At 46.0% G+C, this 19,021-nt stretch overlaps 1 protein-coding gene and 1 long non-coding RNA gene across 4 annotated transcripts in view; one reads left to right on the top strand and one right to left on the bottom strand.

The window, feature by feature from the left end:
• Positions 1-17,756, bottom strand: part of SART3 (spliceosome associated factor 3, U4/U6 recycling protein) — a 31,361-nt gene extending 13,605 nt beyond the window's left edge. For 2 of the 3 annotated variants that reach the window (XM_010963543.3, XM_045523054.2), the window contains exons 1-6: positions 17,410-17,756; positions 9,647-9,773; positions 8,445-8,549; positions 5,775-5,959; positions 4,532-4,637; positions 3,189-3,313 (exon numbers count right to left, since the gene is read on the bottom strand). In XM_010963543.3, coding sequence (XP_010961845.2) covers positions 3,189-3,313; positions 4,532-4,637; positions 5,775-5,959; positions 8,445-8,549; positions 9,647-9,773; positions 17,410-17,724 — 963 coding nt within the window. In that variant the 5' untranslated portion in view covers positions 17,725-17,756. The remainder of the gene's footprint in view (positions 1-3,188; positions 3,314-4,531; positions 4,638-5,774; positions 5,960-8,444; positions 8,550-9,646; positions 9,774-17,409) is intronic. The other variant, XM_010963544.3, reaches the window with a different exon arrangement.
• On the top strand, positions 1,987-16,071 carry LOC123619311 (uncharacterized). The gene is made up of 4 exons (XR_006727867.2): positions 1,987-2,274; positions 8,799-8,884; positions 14,344-14,584; positions 14,834-16,071. It is a non-coding gene; the product is annotated as an uncharacterized LOC123619311 (long non-coding RNA).
• Positions 17,757-19,021: the final 1,265 nt, after the last annotated feature.

The raw sequence follows: 19,021 nt of genomic DNA, 5'->3' as shown, positions 1-19,021 counted from the left end.
AACCACACGGGAGCAACTCAGTGCCTTGTGCCATTTCGGGTTTGTCATTCCAAGTATCAGCTCCTGCCCGAGTACAGGTACATGGAGGGGATGGAAGAGGCTAGACTGAATGTTTACCGATCCAAAGACAATCAAAACTCTCTTTAGACAAAATCCTGTTATTCAACTGGTATCCTCCTCAGCCACTCTGCCGATGGCCAAAACAAAATTCAACTGACTGAGGAGTTCACTAATAAGGCTTTGTGAAGTAAAACGAAATACCAATCATTCACACGTGAAAGGAGCGTGAGCACACACAGGCCAGCAAGACAGTGCTCTGAACTCAATGATGATGCCGCAGAGGCTGCTTCTAGTGATAATGACAAATCAGGTACCCAGACACACTGTGCCACTGAAAACAACTAAAACTGCTAAATTAAATTTTTTTAAAAATCTTCTTGCAAATCAACAACCGGCAAATAAACACTTCAGACAAAATCTAAGTGGAGGTAGCTAAGTTAAGGGAAGGTTAAGCTTTTACTGGCTTAAGAGATATTAAGAATTCAATCTTCACAACAATCCTAGGAGGCAGATGTCATTTTTATCCCCATCTTTCATTCGAGATAACTGAGTCACAAGGAGGCTAAGCGCTAGCCCAGGGCTAAAATTCAGACTTGAGGCAGCCTGGCTCTCAAAGTCTGTGTTCTCACTCACAATGCCGTGAAAGATACCAAAAACAGAGCCGAGAAGCCAAACAAACCTCGAGTAGGATAAATACAAAGATGTCCACAACTGGACTTACTGGAATGAAACTGCAGGTCATCAAACCAAACCAACGAGATCTTAAAACTGACCAGAGAAAAAACAAGGATTACCTTCAAAGAAGCAACCATTAGACAGACAGCTAACTCCTCAGCAGCAACAACAGAAGCCGCAAGACAGAAAGACACATTTAACCTCTAAGAGAACAGAACTGTCAAGTCTAGAGCTCCATATCCTGAGAAATTAACTCTCAAGAAGGAGAGCAAAATAAAGACCTTTTCAAACAAACAAAAGCTGAGAAAATCTGTTACCAGCAAATATCCAGTGCAGGAGACCCTAAAGGGTGAACTGTGAGCAAAAGAAAAGTGAATTCCAGAAGAAAGATCTAGGATGTGAGAAAGAAGGACAGGAAAGAAAAGAGAGAAATAGACGCAGTAAATGTTACCAGAGTGGGACAGGAGAATGCAGCACCCACAGTGACACCTGGTGGGGATGGGGAGAAAACAAAAGCTTAAGTCTGAGGAGTAGTAAGTGAAAAGTATTCTAAGACCAAAAGAGGGAAATAAATGCCATTTACAAATAACATTGTGTGTGTGTGTGTGTGTGTGTACATTATTGTCAACACAAAATCCCCCAAATCTGTTATTAATAAAAAGTACTAATAGTAATAAGGATTTAGCAAGTTTGATTTAAAAATTATTTAAAAATTGCATTTTGTATACCAGAAACAAACTAGAAAAGAAAATCTTTAAAAATATATCACTTACAACAGCACCAAAATACTTAAAAATACATCTAAAAATGTGTTGAAAACACTGGATAAAGTTATAAATTTATAAAACTTTACAGAAAAATAAGACCTAAATAGCAGAGGTCTATACCATGTTCATGGGTTGGAAGATTCAATATTTCAAAGACGTAAATTCTTCCCCAAACTGATCTACAGATTCAATGCAATTCTAATCAAAAATTCAACAATTTCAGTAGAATCTGAAAAGCTGATTCTAAATGTCATGGCAATATTAAGAGCTAAAGAAAGCCAGGACCCTCTTGAAGAGGAAAGATCAAAACTTAATTATACAACCACCATCGTTACGACAGTGTGATATAAACCAGTGGGGCAGGACAGAGAGCCCAGAAACAGTCCCACACAGAAATGGGACAGCTAATCCATGACAGGTGTGGGACAGCACACAAGTGCGGGGAGGAGGGAACTGTCAAAACCAGTGCTGGAGCAACTGCTTCTCCATGTGCAGAAAGGAAACTGGACCCTGCCTCAGCCCAGACCCAAAGATCAATTCCAGATGAAAACCTAAGGAGGAACTACAAAACATCAACTTTCAGAAGAAAAATAGAGCCAAGTATGTTAGTGACCTTGGAGTATGGAGAGATTTCTTAAGCATAAACTGTAAGGGAAAGAATGTGATAAATCCAATTAGATTAAAATCAAGAACTGGCCATCAAAAGATACGACTGAAAAAACTGAAACACCACAAGCTTGGGAGGAAAAGTCTGCAATACACACAACCAAAGGTAAGGATTCCCACAAATCAGTTAGAAAAAAGACAAACCAAAAGAAAAATGAGTCTAAGACTTAATAGGCACTTAAAAAAAAGGGGTGGGGGGATCTGAATGGCCAATAGATGTGAAAAGATGCTCAATTTCATTAGTAATCAGGGAAATGCAAACTGAAACTACAATTTCAGATCCATCAGACTGGCTAAAACGTAAGTACGTCAACATCCCAGGTTGGCAAGAGCTAAGAGAACTCTCAGGCAGCGTTGGCAGGAGGGGCACGTGGTAAGGGGCACGTGATAAGCTGGAAGGCAGTTCGGCACCGCCCTGTGAGCCAGAATTCCACTCCCAGGGGTGCACCTACACAAACTCCCTTTCACGTGCACCGAGGGGTTCGGATGAGAACGGTCGGAGCGACACCAGCCCTCCCAGCAAAACGCTGGGAACAACCCAGCTGTCCGAGAACACGGCCACACGAGCTGTTTCCACACAGGCAACCTCACAGCAGGGAAAACAAGCGGACTGGAACTACACTTATCAGCACGAGGAAAGCCCACAAACACGCTGCATGAAGGGAGACATGCAGCGCAATTCCATTACAGGAAAGTTCAAAACCCAGCTAAACTAAATGGTACGTCAATTAAGGATACGTTCATCTCAGTGTCAGGAAAGCGATTCCCTCTTGGGAGAGGGAAGGGGAGGCAATGGGAGAGGGGCACGCAGGAGACTAAGTACCGGCAACCTCTGTTCCTTCACCTGCGTGGTGGGTTCACAGACGCTCACTTTATTATTAGCATGTAAACTGGATGCACACATTTACACACGCTACAGATTTCAAAATACAGCAAATGTTAAAGACGTGGTTTTACTTGCAACTATCGATCAGGGAAAAGCTCGCAGAGACGTTTACGGTAGGAGAGGCCAACACTTACCAGCGCTTCCTCGTAGGGCTTGTATTTCTCCAGCTGCTGCAGTGCTTTGTTATAGCTCTGAATTACTGACTCTGGTATTGGGTCTTCCGACCATTCTTCATACTCTGCAAACGTTGCCTCCATATCTATTGAAAGACGGATTCAGCCCCGTGGGTCTTGCCCCTGGGTTTTATCCCCCCAAACACAGATAAACCCTGAGACGCAGGTGCTGCTGGCCCCTCCCACATCTGTGACTGCAGAGCTCTTACTAACCGCACCCTGAGCTCTCTGCTGAGCCTGACTTGCCTTAGACTGCCTCAAAGCACCGTCCCAGGCCACCTTGCAACTGATCAATCAATCAGAGTAAGTGAAACTAACAGCCACGCACTAACAAACTCACCTACTGTTTCCTATGTTCTAACACTTCACGTCCATTAACTCATTCGCTCCTAACAACTCTATGACGGAGGTTTTACAGTTGAGGAAACACAGCAGCATCCACAATTAACGGCAGAGCAAGGCTTTGAACCCAGGCAGTCTGCTCGAGTTCACGCTCCACTCACCATGCGGTAGCGCCTCACACTGCTGTGTGAGGTGAGAGCTACAGGCCAGCTCAGTTCTAGCCTGTTTCGTGTGTCACCCAAGGATGCAACTGGAGAGCCACTTTATAACTGACTGCATCAAATCCAAGTAAACCATAAAGTAAAAAGAGAAATAATACCTGGGCTCAGGTAAAGTTGCCCAGAGGTTCAGAGGGCATGTGATGCATGACCCTGCCCGGGGACCAAGCCAGACAGCGGCACCCACCTCCTCCTGGGCCCAGAAAACCCTCCTGGCGCTGCTTATGCTGACGCTCAAAGGCTGGGCTTGCCAAAATATGTTCACCCCAAAGGAGAATCCCTCCCCAAGCTCAAGAAACTCAGACAGGAATACTCCGATCGCCCAGGCTCCTGAACCAAATCACCCACGGACGACTGGCGAGAGCCCACGTAAAACCCCCACTCTACTAGGGAGGTCACTCTCCGTGAGAGAAGATGCTCCTAATGGAACTCTTGTTCAATCACGTTTCCCCAGAAAATACAGGGGTCAGTTTGCTTCCCAAGACCTCATCTCTGCCTCCCCCACAACATCTTAACACAGGAAACTGGAAGTCAGGGAGTCGGCTTCCAGTCCTGCCTCTGACCCTCACAACCCTCCGGAGCGTTAACAATTCAAGATACGCCTTGTCCAGGGTGGCACTGCCCAGCGAGGACAAGGAAAGCAGCCCCATCGGCCTCCTGAGATGCAGGGGAAAGCCCAGCCCCTGACGTGCCCCAGCGCGTGTGGGAGCCACGAGGGGCTGGTGCCGGGTCAGCGTCTCTTACCGTAGAGTGGGATCGCCAGCTGTCGCCGGAAAAGACTGTGCACTTTCTCCAGCTGTGAATCAAAGGTTTGTTCCCGGTCAAAAGGGGAAAGGAAGCCAGCTATGGGCTAAAGAAGCAAATTCGGAGTAAATGACAAACTTTGGTTCTTCCTACTTCAAAAAACATTTCAACAAATATTTAGTTCACAATAAAAAAACTCAAAGGACCTCTTATGCATAAGATGTTGTGCCAAATGCCGCAAGGGGTTCAAAAGTAAATTTCATCACTCTACTAACTGTTGATGAAGAGGGGAAAGCAAGACACAGTCTAAGAAACATAGCCAAAAGACTAGCACCAGGTAGAACCAGAGCATCAGGAAAGCAAAGCATTCCAAGTATTGAAGTATCGTGGCTTGCGTGGGTGGGTTCTAAGGGCTCAGTTACCATTACGGAAGGAGGGACTCAGAAAACACTCCTGGAGGAGCTGGCATCTGGGATGCACCTGCAGGCTCCCCGGCTAGTGAGAGAAGGAACTCCGGGTCGGAGGAACAGCATGAGTAAAAGCGCAGCGGCAGGAAGTGCAAGAATGCTGAGCGGAGCTCGGGGGCAGAGGACACGGGGGTCCACGCCTGACAGAGAGCGCCTCGCATGTCGGCCCTGGCTCAGCCCGATGCCTCCGTCAGGGTGCGGGGAGGGCACTGCCACCCACTGTCCAACAGGGACACAGTCAAGAAGGGACTGGGCTACGTTAATAACAATGACCTCACCAGCAGAGGGCCCGCCTCATACCAACAACTGTGCGGTCACGCGCAGAGGAGGAGGGACACTGGGGAGGGGACTGTAAAATTCTACAAATCATAGTCTAGTGTAAAAAATGCAATTATAGCAGGGTCAAATCTCTCACAGTTACTAAGGGACATGGTATCTGTACATATATACACACACATAGATATACATACACACATATACACATGTACATACACAAGTAAGATTTTCTCTCTTAGTGACTTGGTTATCCTCACCTGGAACCAGTAACCAACAACAGGAGTATTTTTAAGTATCAGGAAAAAACTGTACGGTCATCTGCTTTTTAGTCAAAGAGGTCTTTCCTGCCACTCCACAAAGACACATGGTTTGACCGACGTTACCGCCCACCCACGAAGGGACCGGCAAAGACCTCTTTGTTAACCACGTTCTTCCGAGGCCACTTACAGACAGCCCCGACCAGACAAAGGTGAGCACGGGCCACAGAGACGGGCACTCACCCGGGCGGCTTCCACGATGGCGCTTTCGAACTCCCGGTAAGCCTCCCAGATGGCGAGCCCTTTGGTCATGTGCAATCCGACGGACGAGAGAGCCCTTTCAAACACAGAGCGGACTTTCTCAAGGCCGCCTTTCTGACCGATCCCGCCAACTGAGTACTGGCCGTACTCCAGCCAAATGTTAGGACCTTAAATGAGAGGTGTTCTATTAGTTCAGGGTATGAGACACCCCAACAGCAAAACATCTGATGCATAACAAAAGAAACAAGCCCATCGAGAAAACACTCATTCGTGCAGAAAGGGAAGAGCACGACCAACGAGCAGCCCAGTTTACCTGCACCCACACCGCAGCCTGGAGAGAACGTCTGTCTTAACCCGCATCCCTACCAGGGATCATCGGTGAGATGTGACTGCACAGACAGTACATGCCAGGCGGTAGTATGTAATATGGCTGTGATTACAAAGCTTATTCATTAAAATTGAAGGAAATCAGTGACAGAGTTCAATGAAACTAGTTATGAATCTGAGTCAACCTCCAGAAAGATTTTAAAGCCTAGGATTTTTCAACTTTTGAATCTTGATTCATTTCTAAGTCTTCTGGCCAAAATGAAACAACAAAATTTAAAGCACCAATCCTGTTACTAGAAATCTGTATTTTAAAACTTCAACAACAACAAAGACCTGGTTGCCTTGTTTTTTTCACTTTCTTTTCAAACTTTTTACATACTCACTCCCGCGGCTTTAGATCAGACTAGTGAACTAAACTCTCTGTGAATGCATCGATTATGCTTACTGTACATATTTTGCCTAAGTCACTTTTCAGAGACCTGAAAATAATTTCAGATGCCCATACACTAACCTTGCTCAAATAAAAATACTAAAAAGACAAAACCAATGTGAGAATTACTGTTTTCCTGAGGCTTGTTTTTCAATAAAATAATTCTCTTTCAAAGAACGAAACTAAAGTTAGCTACTTTGTTTTCGCTCAGCAGTCTAAAAACTGCCGTATGGGCTGCAAAATAAAAATGGAAATGAACTAGCTTGAAGCCCTTGGTGAGGGTTAGCCAAGTTCACGGAGGGTCTGTGAAACAGCTCCTCCTGACAGATTACATCATGGCTCCTCCCTATATTTAAATTATCTACAGAGGGGCAAATACTATGAACAGTATTATAATTCAGAAAACCCAAGGGTGCAGAGTCCACAATGACTTTGAGAGGTAAACAACAGAATGTGTCACCAGGTCCCAGGTTCCAGAACTGGCACGAAGCCCCTGCACGAGGCTGCCCCAGAGACGAAGGAACCTGACTTTCAAAATCTTTAAAGAGCCAAAGGGCCACAACCAGAACTTATCAATGGTGTATTTTTCGCCCCCCAGGTGGCCTGAAATCACTGAGTGCGCGCTGAGGAATAAAGGAGGTCTATACTTGGCATCTTCACACGTGCAGAACATAGTTAAAGACAGAAGCAAGCAAAACAAGTGACACCACTCCCATACACTAAAGTTCCAACAGTAACACCACCACCCCTCAGGCCCCCATCCACAACTACACGATCTAAGAGGCGGGGTTATCTGGCTTCCTGGCCCAAGCAGCCCCGAGGCCCTAGGGGAAGGTGATGGGACACTGACAGTAACACTAAGTGACAGCGGAGGCCTGATCAGCAGAGGTGACTGCAGGACCATTAAGGATGGAGAAACATCGCTGTCCAGGGAGGGACAAAAGGTCCTTGGACACAGAGAACTGGTGCTGTTAACGATGGCTCTGTGACATCAGGAAGGGGTGACGGGATCATCAGAAACCCGAGAACAGCACTCAGAACTCTGTCAGAGACCCTGTCGCTGCTTCTCCCAAGGGACATGCCCACAGCGGGAGTGAGGAAAGTCAGGGAAAGAGACTTAAAGAAGGGAAATTTTTTTAATATTCTTAAAAACATTTCACCCATAGCACTGTCTGATGTAGTCTGCAATGTAATGTGGAGAAACTATTTAGAGACTTATACCATCAACAGGAGAGGGTGACGGGATTTAACGGAGTAAGTCGTCCACACTTCACTCGCCCTGGTTAAATACCAAGGCCAGCGGCCAAGGGGATCTCCGTGGTGATGCAGACTCCGTGCCTCGATGCAGCAGTGGGATAAAACGTCACAGAACCACACACACGGCACCAGGGTCCCCTTCCTGGTGCTGGTTTTGTACTATAGTTATAAGATACTGGAGGAAACTGAATGAAGTAAATATACAGGACTTCTCTGTACTATGTCTGCAGGTACCTGTAAATCTACAATTATTTCAAACTATAAAGTTTAAAGTTTTTTAACATTGGGGGGAAAAAAGCATTCTGTCCATAACTTCTAAAAATCCACTCAATGTGTAAAAGGGAACCCTTAGCCACCTGGAAATACCATGTAAGCGTTCCTGGCCAGATAAATGCCAGGGGCAGCTATACTTACCCACTTCCTCCAAGTGTGTCTTCTACTTGTATTTTAAAACCAAATACCCTCAACTGAAAACCACAGACAGGGATAATAAGAACCAAGTCCACATCTTTCTCACCGCTGGACGGAGGCTCTTTTCTGGGTGGCAACATCTCACAACACAGAGATGCCCACGACAGCAGAGAAGGGTGGCCCAGTGATGCCCCCAGACTCCCCCAGAGAAGCCCATGGGGACTCACAGATGTAGTCCTGCACCGCTCGCTCGAAGAGGTCGTACACGCGCTCCCTGTCCAGGCCGTCCAGGGCCATGCTGACCTCGTCCTGCAGCCACTCCAGCCAGAGCTCTGCAAGACAACGGGCCCCGGCGTGAGCGCCCCGTGCCAGAGGGCGGACTGGGAGGCCTCCTCACGCAGACGCTCCATCCACTTACACAGCCGGGCACAGTCCACAGGAATCCCATCCCTAAAACCCACACCCAGCACACAGGAGGTTTATGCTTCCAAGTAAGATCAAATCTCTAAAGTCATAATAGTCTATACCTGCTGGGCATCTTCTATTTTGCAAAGTACTTATAGATATATTTTCTCTTTCAGTCTTTGTCTAGATCCTGCGTGGTGGGTGACAGTAACATCAGTAACAGTGGCATCAATCAAAGAATTTACAACATGCCAAGTGCGTGGTAAGTGTTGCACACAGGAAGCCTCGTCCAACCCATGTGCTACGAGGCAGAAACTACTGTTAGCCCCACTTTACTGCTAGGAAAACTGAGCCTTAGCATGTTTATATAATTTGCTTTCTATCACACAGCTAGAAAGACATAGAGCGAGGCAATCAGATTTCCACTTCTACATTCAGAGTTACATTCTGGAGTCCTCATGAGAAGGAGCAGGGCCAGAGCTGAACCTAGGACCTGTGCTTCCCAACTTGTTCCCAGAAGATCAATCAGGGACATTCACGGAGAGTCAGCCACAAAGATGCCCAGTGTAACTGTGTTTCAAATAAGCAAGTAAGTAGGCGTAACCTCAATGTCCAACTACTGTGGAACAAATAAGGTAGAAAACACTTAAAAGCTGTCTATCAAAGTTTAGTTATAACACATTTACAATGATCTGTTCCTGAGAGAATGGATTAAATACATAAGTACCAGAATGGGAAACAGAAAGGGAACAGGGGGAGTTTAATCACACAGGGACACTTTATCATAAAAGGTTGGGTTAAAGACATCAGGGCTCAGAGTACTGCACAATCGCAACTATGTTTTGCCAAAAACTGCAAGATGATAAGCTAAGAATCGCTGACTCTGGGTGATGAATTTTCTTCCTTCCACTAGACTCATATGCTCCACATTTTCTAGAAGGAGCGCGCCCCACTCTCAGCACTGAACAAAACGTACTCCCTTCGATTCTGCGTATGCGTGACAGCCGCGCGCGCGGGACGTTACCTTCGGTCAGGGGGAAGATCTCGCTCATCTTCTGGCGGGCCGTCCGCACCTTGGCAAGCTCCCCCTCCAGCCGGAGCAGCCGGATCAGGTCCACGTGGCAGTTGTAGTCGTAGACGTTGATGGACAGCTAAAAGGACAAGGAACAGAAGCTGACGTGGAAAACGCCATCAACAAAATAATTCAGCTTTTTTCACCGCTGGTGACGACACACGTGTCTGCCACCAACACAAAACATGTGCTGCCTGGGGGAGCCACAAAAGCAGCAATGTGTAACGTGTACCCTCAGGAAGAGGGAGGAAAGTCAATGAAAGAGGCTTCTTATCATAAACATAAAGGTCCCTCAAATCTGCTACAGCTCCTGTCAGAACACACTTGGGCTCTCTCTGAGATACAGGAGACAGTTCGAATGAAACATAAATAAACACAAAGTGTGACCTGAGGCAAGTTATTAACTTTTCTAAGCCTCCATTTCCTCATCTGTAAAATGGGATACACTACTAGCATCTAGCTCATAGGTTCTCTTGAGAGATTTTGAAAGTCAATTTAGTAACACGCATTAGCACCTGCCAGGTACACGAGAGCACTTTTCTTTTATTAAACAAACAAAAAAATGGAAATCCCTATTGGGAGAAACAAGAATGGCAACAGACTGGTACCTGACGAAGCTGAGATCGCTACATAAAGGCTTAATTTTATATTGCAAATTTTTCAAACTGAAAGTTAATAAACTAAGATAATTGCTTCAAAAGCTATCATACATCTGAGACAAAGGAAAACTAAAAGAATCTGTCACTAGCAGACTTACTCTTAAAGACCAGCTAGAGGAATTTCTTCAAACAGAACAGAAATCTTAGAGCACCAGGAAGGAAAGAAGGGAGAGCAGAGATGTGTTAAGTACAGGAGATGATCCTTCCCTTCATGAGTTTTCTAAATTGTGTGCGATAACTGAAATAAAAGTCCTGAGACTATCTGATACCCAAAACAAGGGCATTTAAAAGGAGGAGTGGTAAAGGGGCCTCCATGGGGAAAAGATTTCCACACTTCACTCAGCAGTAAGAAATAGATACCATGTGAGTCAAATATACTGCAACACTCAAAGCGACCACTGAGCGACTATATAAAGCAACGCTTCAAAATCACTATAAATAAATCAAGATGGAATCCTAAAGAATGTTCAAGTAACCCATAGAAAGGAAGGAAAAGAGAAGCAGAAGAACAAGAAATACAGAAAACAGAAAATAATAAAATGTCAGGCTTTAGACCTAACATAATAATCACCTTAAAAGTATACAGTCTAAATATACTAATTAAAAGGCAGAGAATGGCAGAGTGCATAAAAACACAACCCAGCTGTATGCCGATTACAAGAAACTCAAATTCAAGGGTGTACGCAGATTCAAAGTGAAAGGATAAGGAAAGATACAGCATGCAAACATTCATCACAAAGAAGCATTAGTGCCTATATCAGTATCACATAAAGCAGACTTCACAGCAAAGAAAATTATCAGAGATAAGGTGGGACAGGACAGGACATAATGATAAAAGGATCAACCCACCAGGAAGACAAAACAACCCTAACTGTGTATGCACCAGCCAAGAGAATCTCAAAATAGATGCAACAAAAACTGATGGAGCTAAAAGAAGAAACAGACTCATCCACAATAATACTGGGGATTACGGCATCCCCCATTTCAGCAACTAAAGGAACTACCAGATAATCATCCAGGACACAGAAGAATTCAACACCATTAACCTGCATTGTCTAATTGATGTACATAGACAACTCCACCCGACAGTAACAAAATACACATTTTTCTCGAGTGTCCAAAGAACACTCACTGAGACCATATCCTCAGCCCTAAAACTAATCTCAACAAACTTAGAAGAAATTAAATCACACAGAGCATGTTTTCTGATAACAAGAGAATCAACCCAGAAATCAGTAACAGTAGGAAAATCTCGAAACACTTGGAAATTAAATAATACACTTGTAAGTAATGTATGGGTCAAAGAGAGAGTCTCAAAGACAATTTTAAATCCATACAGCTGAATGAAAATGAAAATACAGCAAATCAAAATAAGTGGACTGCAGCTAGCACAGGGTGGAGAGGAAAACTTACAGAACGAAATTCATGCACAGAAAGAACGATACCCCACGCCTACAGGTCTGCAAGGCTAGTTCAGTCTCTGAAAATCAGTCACCATATTCCACTGCATCACAGACTAAAGCACAAAAACCATGCTGTCAATTGATAGATAAAGTGCATCTGACAAAATCCAACGACCATTCACAGTAAAACTCTCAGCAAATTAGGACTTTACCAAAATTACAACTTTTTGCTCCGTAAAAGATTCTGCCAAGAGGCTGCAAAGACAAACTACATATCTGACCAAGGACTAATATCTAAACGATGTAACTCCAAACTCAACAGTAAAAAACAAACCAATTAAAAAGCAGGCAAAAGACAAGAACCAACATGTACATTCAAAGAGGACACCGACGGCAAGCTCAGTGCACAGGAACAGCGTTCTGCATCTGTAGCTCCAAGGGAAATACCAGCTAAGACCACGAGTTATCATTACACACCTCGCAGAGTGGCCAAAATGAAAAACAGTGACACCACCAAATGCCAGAGAAGATGATACTGAAAACCTGGATCGCTCCTACATTGCTGATGAGAACGCAAAATGGTACAGCAGCTCCGGAAGACAGTTTGGCAGTTTCTTGTAAAATTCAACACACAACCATCGTGTCACCCAGCAAGTGCACCCTTGGGCATTTTTCCAGAGAAATAAAACCTATGTTCACACAAACCCCTCTACAGGAATGGGCGCAATAGCTGCTCCTGACAGCCAAACCTGGTAACTAACCAGACTTCCTTCCGTGGCTGAATGGTTGGACTAACCGTGGGACACCCACACCACAGATACTCCTCAGCCCTGATAAGGAACATTGAATAAGCACACGACTCAGATGAATCTTGAGGGAATTATGCTGAATGAGGAAGGCTGATCCCAAACGGTTACATGCCATATGATTCCATTTACGTAACATTTTTGAAATGATAAAATCATGGAAGTGGAGAACAGACTAGGGGTTGCTAGAGGTCAGGAACTGTGAAAGGACTTGAGGACGATCCCTTGTGATGACAGAACTGATCTGTGTTGGCTATATTAACATCAACATGTGGTTTGTAATACCTACTACAGTTTTACAAAAGGTTACCTTTGGAGGACACTGGGTAAAGGGTACACAGGATCTGTCTATATTATTTCTTACAACTGCAGGGAAATCTACAATTATCTCAAAATGAAACTTTTTTTTTAAACTTTCAAAAAAAAAAACGGGGGTATGGAGGTTACATTAAGTCTATACACCAAGATCAGACCAGTATCCACTCTTCTAACATCTGCCATGGCATTTCAGCAGTATTTCCCTCTCCAGAGATGACAGAGAGCCTGTACGTCACTCAATTAACACTCCGCCGCCTGACAACAGACCCTCAGTATTCTAGACACTAGCTGCCGCACTGAAGCACACACAGGAGGATTTATCTTTGCAGGTCGCAAGTCTCAGCAATGAGTTAGACCATGGAACTGACACAGGACAGACAAACGGACCACAAGAACGATGCAGAGTGCCCGGAAACAGACCCCTGCACACAGAAAATACAGCGCGGGCACACATACATCCACCAAATACAGAGGTGGCGCCGGTTACATCCACTGAATCGAATTCATGACCCCAGTTTGAAAAACACTGACTGAGGGAAACTCTCATACAGGTTCAAGGGCAGCAGTTTAATAGGAACAATGTTCCTTGTAGCTTGTTTGTAATAGGGAAAAAAACTGTACACAATTCAAACCCTGGAACAACTGACAGACTCTGGGCTCCTCACACGCTGGGGTTCCAAATATTCAGCACGCGACATGGCTGGATCTTGGGGAAACACTGCTGAGTGAGCAGAACCAGCAAATGACATATCGTACGATACGCTTTTTTAAAAGGTTCAGAAATGTGAAATAGGTAAACAAGGACCTACTGCATTGCACAGCGAACCACATTCAATTTCTTATAAGCTACAACGGAAAACAATCTGAAAATATATGTAAACATATGTATGTATATGTACAACTGAATCGCTCTGCTGTACACCTGAAACTAACAGTATAATTCAATTACACTTCAATAAAAAATAAAATTTAAATTTAAAAAAAAGCTCAAGGCGGGGAGTAGGTAGAGCTTAGTGGTAGAGCGCCTGCAAAGCATGCACGAGGTCCTGGGTTCAATACCCAGTGCCTTCATTAAAAAAAATAATAGATGAATAAACCTAATTACCCACTCCAAAAAAAGTGGACAATATAGTGCTGAGGGATGCAAACTTAGGTGATACAGTTATCCAGAAGGAAGCACACACGATTCAAGGGAGCAGTCACCTGGGCTGTAGGAGAGGGGCAGGGGGAGGGTCGGGGCAGGGGGAGGGTCAAGGCAGGGCCATGCAACAGGGGAGAGGCCGTGGGCACAGCGACAGAGGTGATGCAGCTCTCACTCTCGGACCGGCCGGAAGAGTAAGGGGTGTTCCTTTCATCACCAGCCTTTACAACTGACAGATGTGAGCTGCTCTGTATGTGTCAAATTACATGCAAAGAGATAACAGATAAGCCCACGATCTGTTAATTTTTTTTTTAATTTTAAGACCTTCAGCAATGTTGTCCTGCTCATGATTTATAAACATGAAGGCAGAGCCCACCATGATTATATGATGGGCTGAAGAGGACGGGACCAGGTCGGGACACGCGTGTTCCAACGTCCACTGGTTCTGTTTCCCCGTCTGTACCCGGCGCTGGAGTTCTCCTCTGGACCCCAAGTGGCCTGCCGTGACGCACTGATGTCTCAAAATCGACTATCAAGTGCATCACACAAGTAACAACAGTGAGGTAAGTGAAGACGGTAAGGTGTCCTCTTCTCATGAAGGAACAGGCTCGGTCCCCCGTCTCCCCACCACTCACAACTCACCTGGGTCCGAATGTGTTTTCTGAGCACAAAGAGGGTGGGGGGAGTCCCTCCAAGCCAGCATGAGTGATGTCTGTGCAAGTGCCCTTCATGTGAACACCATATGTATGAAGGTCACCAGAGTACAGGAACTGTCTCTAAGATGGTTTTTGGTCTAAATTTCTGATTTTTAGGCCCAAATAATGAAGATATTACAGATGGAGAGATGCTCCAAGAGTATGGACACTGAATGCACACTGAGATGTGCTTAAGGGACCTTCCCAGAGAGGTCGATCAGGGCTGACAGATGAGAACACGCGCTGGTCTATTCTGGTCTCAGAGCATTGTTAACGACAAAGAATGTTTTCAAGAAAGAGGCAGCTCAGCCAGTGTGCAAAGTGATCTGGGAACTGATTTCCTAACTCTGTAACAGCACAACGTGGCCCTGGCCTGGGGGTGGAAAAGCAGTAGAGAGGCCTGGGGGAAAAGACACAGGGCTGCAATCACGGGAAAGAGGGGGAGGGAGGAGGGAGCAGGTCCTGACAGAGGACCTACTATGCGCTGAACTGTGCCCAGAGCTTTACACACATCGTGTCACTTAAGCTCCACAACAGCCCTGGGAGGGAAGCACTGTCACAACCCTCCTTTTACCACCTGGGACACCAGGCTCAGAGCGTGGACATAACCTGGAAGGCACATTCGGTTTCAGGCCACACATACAAAATAGTGGGAAATCTCTGCTTTTGGTACACGTGCAGATACCACAACTAATTGCGAGCTTTCATAAAATACACTCAGGGGTGAGAACTGGAACTCAAAAACACCATGAGGCCGAGCTTTGCACAGGCCTACCTGGAAGCTATCCATCCTCATGCTCCACCGTAAGACAAGTTACAGCAGGGACCAGAGGCTGTGGGATTCGGATGAGGTGGGAGGAAGTTTTGGAGAAATTGGAAAAGTCCATTTCTGGACCCTAAGACAAAGAGGATAAAGCCAGGCACTCTTCAATTCACCACCACTCGCCACACCCCATCCTATGTGGTCCCACCTTCGATGGCCTGAGGCAGGGAACAGCCAGCCGACCTCTGCCCTGACCCACCCTCCTCTCTAGCAAGCTGGGTACCCTCATCAAGGACTTGACCTCTCTGCTTCCGAGCATCCTCTACCACAAAAACAGGTAATCCTATTTCCTCTACAGAGTAAGTTCATGGCCAGAAGTCTGAAGAACAGATTTCCCTCAGGACAGGGACACTGTCAGCCTGGCACCTCAAATTACACTGCATTTGCTGATTGAACTTCAGCACGCTTATTCATAAAAAGCAGAAATCTAACCACCTCTGTACCCCCAACTGGTTCCCCTGACACTCAGATGGGATGACAGGTGGGACAGGTACACCAATCGATGGTATCACTGTTGCACAACGTAAAAATATCCCCACCGCAGAGGACGTTACAAGGAACCTCACACCCAGCAAGTTAAGTGAGAACCCCCAGCTAACAACTTCACATCACTAAGTGACTTCACATCCACTGTGGCGTTTGGTCCGCAGACAAAACCTGGAAAAGTGCCTAACTCCTTATGAGTGACTTGGAGCAAATCATTTCATCATTCATTCTGAGCCTCGGTTTCCTCATCTGTAAAATGAGAATATGTTCAAGTTTTCTGTTTGCCCCTCTAAATCCACTCCACCCTCTCTCCCCGCTGTCCTGTGCCCCACTGTGTGGACCACATGGATGGGGTCTCTGGTTCTCTTGCTTCCGGTAGTTTGCCCAACAGAAGGCACCAGAGGATGCTTGGAGGGAGGAAGAGAGGTAGGTGAGCGTATTTCTTCCCCAACCCCAATCCCTGATGGGAACCTGGGGCTGCACCCTTGACCCAAGCTCTCCACTCCTCTCAGATGCCCTCTCCACAAAAACTATTCAGAAAACGGGTCACTCCTCTCAGCTCTTCAAGCCTAAAGGTGGACACAAGACCCTGCTGTTACTGGCCCTGGAATACTGAACCTTCACTCCTGCTATCCCTGCCCTGGACACAGTAGTCCCTTTACTTACGTTTTCTCAAACTAGCCTAATTTAAACGTGTCTAAATTTCCTGCTGGGATCCTTGATGACACGGGAGATACCACCACCTGTATCTCATAAGGTTATAGATTAGAAATCACAATATTAGTGCCAGGCACTAGGCTCTAATCACCGTTATGATAATTCCACGTGCGGGAACTGTTTTTCTCAATCTACAGGTGAGGAAGCCGAGGCTCAGAGAAGTTAAGAAACTCGCCCAAGCACAAGCAGGTGTGGAAAAGCTAAAACTGAGGACTTAGCCTCCAGACGCTGAAATCTTGACCTCTGTATTTCTATTATCATACAGTATTTTTCCAACCACTCCATTTCTCGTCATCGCCGTCATTCCTACAGGCAAGTAACTCTTACCAATAGAATTTAATTTCTAGTGCTGGGCACAGTTCAATGGCGTGGCTAAGAGCGGGAGGCCTGGAGTCGGTTCAAAGTTCCAGGCCTGACTCGCTACTCGCAGGAAGTGTAAATCGTGAGCAAGAGTATTTCCTCCACCGGGAGCCTGTTTCCTCCCCTAAAGCGGGAAATACACTCTTTCCTTTACTGGGTCCTTGCGAGGATTCAAGGGACCGTTATCAATAGGATAATGGTTACAAAAGCACCGGGCCTCGGCGGTAATAAAGCCGCCGAGGCCCGGGGAGGCGGGCCGGGGCCTGGGAACCTGAGGGAAGGATCCCGCTGCCCGCCCGGGACCCACCTGCTCCTCCAGCCGCTCTATCTCCAGCTGGTTCTTCTCCTCCTCTTCGTCGTACTCCCATTCGTACTCCCCGGGGGAGCTCTCCGCCGAGGAAGCCATGGCGTACTCCTCATCTCCATCGCTCTCACTCACGCCTTCCTCCTGCTGGTCCCACCCTGGCCCCATGGTCTTGTACGTTGCAGCGGCCACAGCCCGCGATAATACTTTCCTCCTGGTCCTAGCCGCCTTAGCCTCATCTTCCTCTCCCTCGGCCTGGGGCCCGGCCTTGGACTCAGCCTCCGCTTCTGAAGCCGATGCTGCGGCCGCCGTCGCCATCTTAAGCTTCCAGCGACTCTTGGGTCCTCAGTCGGCCGCCGAAGACCCGCTGAAATAGGAGCTGCCCGCGGCACGCGCCTGATCAAAAACCCCGCTCTCTTGCCATCTAAGGAAAAACTACGAGCCTCAGATGGCGAAGAAATCTCGCAGTACACGAAATTCATGTTACTTCATGTACTTTTAATAGTTCTCGTCGGAGAAAAAAGCTCACTAACAGGGCATGTATTCCATCACAAGTTTGGACAGAAGTTGGGTCCTTAGACCGGAAGTGGAAGCCATAGAGGAAGTCATAGAGTAAGCGTGATGATTGTCGTTAAGGGTTTGGCGCCATCTTGAGAAGGTCGTAATGATTCTTGCAATAAATGTATTACTTACTAGTCTGACCTGGCGCTTGGTTCAGTCTCCCCAGCAACTAAGCCTCACAAGCAGAGAAAAGCCCAAGTCCTCGAAGAAGAATCGACTGCACCATTCATGAGAAAAAGTCGTTTTCCAAAGAGATTCCTCCCCTTTACGTAATGCCTGGTGCCTAGTAGTTAAATACACATGTGAGTTTTCTGGTTTTATAGGATCATATTCTACAAACCAATGTTAATAAATTACACTACTAAACGTTTACTTAGAAGCTCTTCATTGCCCGGCATTGCCACATAAATTGTGACAATTTGCTCTTTTAAAAATAGAGATCGAGACATTAAACATACATTTTTTAAAATCAGGGAGAAGTATTCGCTTCTTTAAGCTTCCCATTTTCTGAGGAAGGAAAGTCTTGGTCTGTTTATTTATTGCCTTTCTACCTCATTAACAAGCTTAATTATGTCAGAAATTATGTCTGTTTTCCTTTCCGTTGGAGCACCCTGACAAAACCTCAACACATATTTGGTCAAAGGATGAAAGAATTGTCCTTGAATGAGTATAAAAGAGAAGATCGAGGTTTAGAAAGACGATGTGGTTCAACTAGGATCACACAGCCAATTACGAGCAGAACTGGAATTCTAACTCAGGATTTTCCAAGTTTTAATCAGTCCCAACTGCGTCTAACTCTCTGGGCAACCTCGGACAAGTTACTAAGCCGCTCTGATCCTCAACTTCCTAAGCTGCAAAGTGGGGCTAAGAAAGATAGACTGGTTGATCCTCTGCGTCGCATTCTGGCTGTGAGCCCTGTCAAGGTACACTTGGGTCCCACACTTCAGCCTGAGGTTCCCCAGATCCAGAACCCAGCACGCTGGACAAACTCTCCTGCGACTTCAGACCTCTGGGATCCGCGCCCCGCCCGCCGCGGAGGGGCGTGGTCAAATCG

This window comes from Camelus bactrianus, chromosome 32, assembly GCF_048773025.1.
Source record: "Camelus bactrianus isolate YW-2024 breed Bactrian camel chromosome 32, ASM4877302v1, whole genome shotgun sequence".
Lineage (NCBI taxonomy): Eukaryota > Metazoa > Chordata > Mammalia > Artiodactyla > Camelidae > Camelus > Camelus bactrianus.
The sequence above is the reverse complement of the archived record's forward strand: the minus strand, read 5'-3'. Positions and strand labels throughout refer to the sequence as shown.